The following is a 5,766-nucleotide window of genomic DNA, read 5'->3' as shown; positions in this document are numbered from 1 at the left end:
AACTTTTTAAGCTTAACTTTGGGACTATCACGTTGTTACCAAAGAAGGCGGAAGTGATTCGCATTAAGCAATTCAGGCCGATATGTTTGCTCAATGTAAGCTTCAAAATTTTCACAAAGGTTGGCACAAACCGTCTGACGCAGATTGCTCATTCGGTGGTACAACCAACACAGACTGCCTTCATGCCAGGTCGACACATCCTCGAGGGAGTGGTCGTTCTTCATGAGACATTACACGAAATTCACTCGAAGAAGCTCGATGGAGTGGTCTTCAAAGTGGATTTTGAAAAGGCATACGATAAAGTGAAGTGGTCATTCTTACAGCAGGCCTTACGTATGAAAGGATTCGATGAGGCTTGGAGGAAGCAGGTCGAATCATTTGTACAAGGGAGTAGTGTCGGCATCAAAGTAAATGACGATATTGGTCAGTACTTCCAGACGTTAAAAGGACTGAGACAGGGAGACCCGATGTCTCCGATTCTCTTTAATGTCGTGGTTGACATGTTGGCCGTTCTTGTTAATAGAGCAAAACAGGACGGCCAAGTAGGTGGTCTTATCCCACATCTGGTTGAGGGTGGGCTGTCCATTCTTCAATATGCCGATGATACCATCATTTTCATGGAACATGACCTTGTTAAGGCCAGAAACATGAAGTTATTGCTTTGCCTGTTCGAACAACTATCAGGGTCGAAAATGAATTTTAATAAAAGTGAGCTGTTTTGCTTTGGACGCGCCAGAGAAGAACAAGCAACTTACAAGCAGTTATTTGGATGTAAAATAGGCACACTACCCTTCACGTACCTAGGGATTCCGATTCATCACCGTAAGCTCACTAATAAAGAATGGAAATGTATCGAGGATCGGTTTGAAAAGAGGCTGGGTTGCTGGAAGGGCAAACTCTTGTCTTATGGAGGAAGATTGGTGCTTATTAATTCTGTACTTACAAGTATGCCCATGTTTCTCCTTTCTTTCTTTGAAGTCCCGGTTGGGGTACGGAAAAGATTGGACTTTTATCGATCTAGATTTTTCTGGCAAATTGACAAGAACAAAAATAAGTATCGTTTGGCAAAGTGGGATGTAAGTTGTAGACCAAAGGACCAGGGAGGCTTGGGAATTGAAAACTTGGAGGTGAAAAATAGGTGCTTACTCAGCAAATGGCTATACCGGTTATCCATAGAAAGAGATGGAGTTTGGGCTCAACTATTGCGTAACAAATATCTCTATGCCAAAACATTAGCCCAGGTTACGGCAAAAGCGACTGACTCACCATTCTGGAAAGGGATTATGAGGACGAAAGTGGCTTTCTTCAACAGGATTAAATTTATCGTCAGGAATGGACGGGATACTCGATTTTGGGAGGATACTTGGTTAGGAGATTTGCCACTGGCCTTACAGTATCCATCCCTATACAACATTGCGCAACGGAGAGAGGTTTCCGTTGCTACAGTGTTGGGTACTATTCCGCTCAACATACAGTTTAGACGGTCTGTTATTGGTGACCGTTGGACTAGGTGGATACATCTTGTGCGTAGGTTAATGGAGGTTAACCTTTCGGATGTACCAGACACTATGCAATGGAAGCTTTCCAGCTCAGGTGTCTTCTCGGTTAAATCCATGTACAAGGATTTGATTAATATCGGGACTATCCCGAGGACGGTTCATATTTGGAAAGTTAAGGTGCCCTTGAAGATAAAAGTTTTTATGTGGTTTGTGCATAAGGGTGTCATTCTTACTAAAGATAACTTAGTTAAGCGTAAGTGGGAAGGAAGTAAAAGATGTTGCTTTTGTGATCAGGATGAAACAATAGAACATCTATTTATCAATTGTCCACTTGCTAAACTGCTTTGGAGAACTATTCATGCTACATTTAACATAACTCCATCTCTCACGATATCACATTTGTTTGATAACTGGTTGGCTGGAGTGGAGCCAAAGTCCGCCGCACATATCCGAGTGGGAGCATGTGCATTACCTTGGTCTTTATAGAATTGTCGCAATGACGTTGCCTTTAACAGACAAACTATTACCAACTTTTGCAGGTCATCTTCAGAGTGTCTACTTGGATCCGTACGTGGTCATTACTCAGTCGTGCGGACCACAGGGAGCATATGGATATTGGGTGCAGCCGATGGGAGATGGTTGCACGGGATACTTACAACCGGTTTGGATGGCGGTCCAATAATAGGATATACGTTTAGTCTCCTAGTCTTTCTGGCGTCGGTTGTGATTTTTATTTTTGGCCGCTTGTGGCTTTTCTTTGCTTAGCATGACCTTTGTTTATTTTGAGACCTCTGTTTCGAACCTTTGAGATATTTTTTTAATAAATGGCTGTGTGCATTAAGAGATGCAGAGGCCGGGGGTATTCTTCCTTTTCGAAAAAAAAAGGCTTCAGTGAGTACAAGATAGGTTGAGTCAGGAGGGATCAGAACAAAATAGCCCACAGCTTAGCGAGCCGAGCAAAGAGCTCTAGGGATTTCGTTCAAGTGGGTTCAGTGCCTGATGATGTGTTAGATAGCCTGGCTGATGATTGTAATGGTTTGGTCTAACCCTTTTGGGTAATGCTAAAAGAAAAAAGAAACCATGAAAAGAGTACTGTATTTATCTTCGCATAATTAAAACTCATTATATATTTAGGGATATCTAGTCTAGTTATTATAGATAAGATTGGCATAAGATAAGATAGCCTTATCAACAATTGTACGCGCCCTTAATTTCTCGGTCGCTCTCACACGCAGGTACCGTACGGCGCGCGTTGTCCAGCTCCGGCGCGACGGTCCGTCGAACACGGAACGTCGGTTTTAACGCGGTCGATCGAGGAGCTGCACCTGCATGCATGCATGCACGCGGTTGGCGGGACAACGTGTGGTGTGGGGCCCACACGTCAGCGCCGGATACCCGTCGCGCGGAACGATTCTCTTCCGCAACAGAATCCCCCGATACTGGATGGCAGGTCGTTATAACTTTTTTTCTTTTGAGAACGGCAGGTTGTTATTACTGGGGGAACGGGATCCCATATATATGCGCTCTCCCGCCGCGTGTGGTGGCTGGCTAGCTTCATTCCCTCGGGAATATACGGCGGCACTTGACTAGTATCTATCCATCCATCTCCTCTGACATACCTCGAGAGATCCCGTTCGCCGGAGCGGAGAGATCCGATCGGATCGGATCGGGTCGCGTCGCCATGGCCATGAACACGAGCAAGGCGGCGACGTCGGACAAGGGGCTGCAGGACATCGACGACTGGCTGCCCATCACCTCCTCCCGGAACGCCAAGTGGTGGTACTCGGCCTTCCACAATGTCACCGCCATGGTCGGCGCCGGCGTCCTCAGCCTGCCCTACGCCATGTCCGAGCTCGGATGGTACGCGCCCGCTCAGTCTCTCTTCTGCCATCTCTCGCTCCTGCTTGCTTACCATCAGATTGGATTTCGCCGCCTCCTCGATCGTACGTTCACTCGTTTAGATTAGATTGGATTCCTTTTCTAGATTAGCCTACCCCAGCCCGTGCATGGGTCGGCCGGCGTTCATGATCCGATTTATTTTGCCATGTCAAGATCCAACAGACTAGGCGGTGACCTGAGGTTTATAGTGAGGTTTTCAGATTGGAAACCATTTTGGCATCGCAATTACCACCACACATTATTTTCGAATCTGGGATAATATATCGGGAATTGAGATAAATTATGTGTCCGCGAATGCTGTTCTTTTTTTTGTACTACGTGTGCATGCATTCATATACTGTTTTTATGATTCCTTTTCACAGGGGTCCTGGCGTGGCGGCGATGATCCTGTCGTGGGCGATCACCCTGTACACGCTGTGGCAGATGGTGGAGATGCACGAGTGCGTGCCCGGCAAGCGCTTCGACCGGTACCACGAGCTGGGCCAGCACGCCTTCGGCCAGAAGCTGGGCCTCTGGATCGTCGTCCCGCAGCAGCTCGTCGTCGAGGTCGGCGTCTGCATCGTCTACATGGTCACCGGCGGCAAGTCGCTCAAGAAGGTGCACGACCTGCTCCGCCCGGAGCACAGCCACCCCATCCGCACCAGCTACTTCATCTGCATCTTCGGCTCCGCCCACTTCCTTCTCTCCCAGCTCCCCAACTTCAACTCCATCACCGGCGTCTCCCTCGCCGCCGCCGTCATGTCGCTCAGCTACTCCACCATCGCCTGGGCGGCCTCGCTGCACCACGCCGGCAAGGCCGGGCCCGGCCACGTGGTCGACTACAGCATGACGGCGTCCACCACCCCCGGGAGGACCTTCAACTTCCTGAGCGCGCTCGGGGACGTGGCGTTCGCCTACGCCGGCCACAACGTGGTGCTGGAGATCCAGGCCACCATCCCCTCCACGCCCGAGAAGCCGTCCAAGAAGCCCATGTGGCGGGGCGTCGTCCTGGCCTACATCGTCGTCGCCATCTGCTACCTCCCCGTCGCCTTCCTTGGCTACTACGTCTTTGGCAACGCCGTCGATGACAACATCCTCATCACCCTCGAGAGGCCCCGCTGGCTCATCGCCGCCGCCAACATGTTCGTCGTCATCCACGTCATCGGCAGCTACCAGGTTACCTCCTCGTCATCTAACGTCGGCTCTCTTTTGCCACTAGAAAATATACTAACCGCGCTTTGTGCATGGCACGCGTGGAGTGGCAGATCTATGCGATGCCGGTCTTCGACATGCTCGAGACCTTCCTGGTGAAGAAGCTGAGGTTCAAGCCCGGGTGGCCTCTTCGTCTCATCGCACGCTCGCTCTACGTTGGTACGTCAAGCATCTATACCCACATATCTTTTTGTTACACAAACTTTAAAGGAATGTACTTACTGAAGATTTACTCTGGTGATATGATCTGTTCGTTCAGCATTCACCATGATCGTTGGCATCGCCATCCCCTTTTTCGGTGGGCTACTAGGGTTCTTTGGTGGTTTTGCATTTGCCCCAACAACCTACTTCGTAAGATTCAACCTAAACTTTTCTCTCTACTTCTTTTAATTAGTTTAGGGAACTATATACTACTTTTACTAGTTAGTTTCATCTATAGAAGTAAATCACATGATGAACCAGTTTGTTTCCTTAATTAATAACTGGATGGACTATAACTTCTTTGTATATATACAGCTTCCCTGCATTATGTGGCTGGCAATCAAGAAGCCAGTGAGGTTCAGCATGTCGTGGTGCATCAACTGGGTAAGTTTTCTCTAGTCTTTTCTTCTTTGCATAATCTGCCGATGAATTCTCTAGATGATATCATCACAATCATAGAAACTCATAACTTGCTCAAAATCATCGGTGTCAGATCTGCATAATCATCGGCATGCTTCTGTCCGTTTTGGCGCCCATCGGAGGCCTCCGTTCCATCATCATCAACTACAAGACGTACCAATTCTTCTCATGATCTGCTGGAAACGTGCATGCAGCAGTCCAGCTAGCTACTTAGATGCAGCGTATTATATGCATAGTGTGTGTTACCTTGTCATGTTTAAATTAGGCCAAAGAAATATTCGTGTGTTTGTGGATGTTGCTCGATCAGTTTGTGATAATTAAAGAGGATCAATGCCTAAATGGAGGTTCTCTCTTTAGATATTTGTGGGAATGTCAGTTTGGTAACCTACGGTCGGTCTTTTCAGCCGCCCGGGCTGCATGTTGATGCCCCAAGGTTTTTTGTCTAGATAAAGAAACAGAAACACAAAAATGTGTAAACTGAAGGTGTCGATGGTGTAATTTCAGTTATACAGAACGAAATAACGCAAAATACAGTAGAAGTGTAAGTGATTAACAA

At 47.6% G+C, this 5,766-nt stretch overlaps 1 protein-coding gene across 1 annotated transcript; it reads left to right on the top strand.

The window, feature by feature from the left end:
* The first annotated feature begins 3,068 nt into the window (after nucleotides 1-3,068).
* On the top strand, nucleotides 3,069-5,550 carry LOC125522281 (lysine histidine transporter 2-like). The gene is made up of 6 exons (XM_048687354.2): nucleotides 3,069-3,359; nucleotides 3,761-4,553; nucleotides 4,643-4,748; nucleotides 4,849-4,940; nucleotides 5,106-5,174; nucleotides 5,284-5,550. Exons 1-6 carry the CDS (start codon nucleotides 3,181-3,183, stop codon nucleotides 5,380-5,382), a joined length of 1,338 nt encoding a protein of 445 aa, XP_048543311.1. The 5' UTR covers nucleotides 3,069-3,180; the 3' UTR covers nucleotides 5,383-5,550.
* The last annotated feature ends 216 nt before the right edge of the window (nucleotides 5,551-5,766 follow it).

This window comes from Triticum urartu, chromosome 7A (genome assembly GCF_056163025.1).
Source record: "Triticum urartu cultivar PI428250 chromosome 7A, HENAU_Tu73, whole genome shotgun sequence".
In the NCBI taxonomy this organism is placed as follows: Eukaryota; Viridiplantae; Streptophyta; class Magnoliopsida; order Poales; family Poaceae; genus Triticum; species Triticum urartu.
The sequence above is the reverse complement of the archived record's forward strand: the minus strand, read 5'-3'. Positions and strand labels throughout refer to the sequence as shown.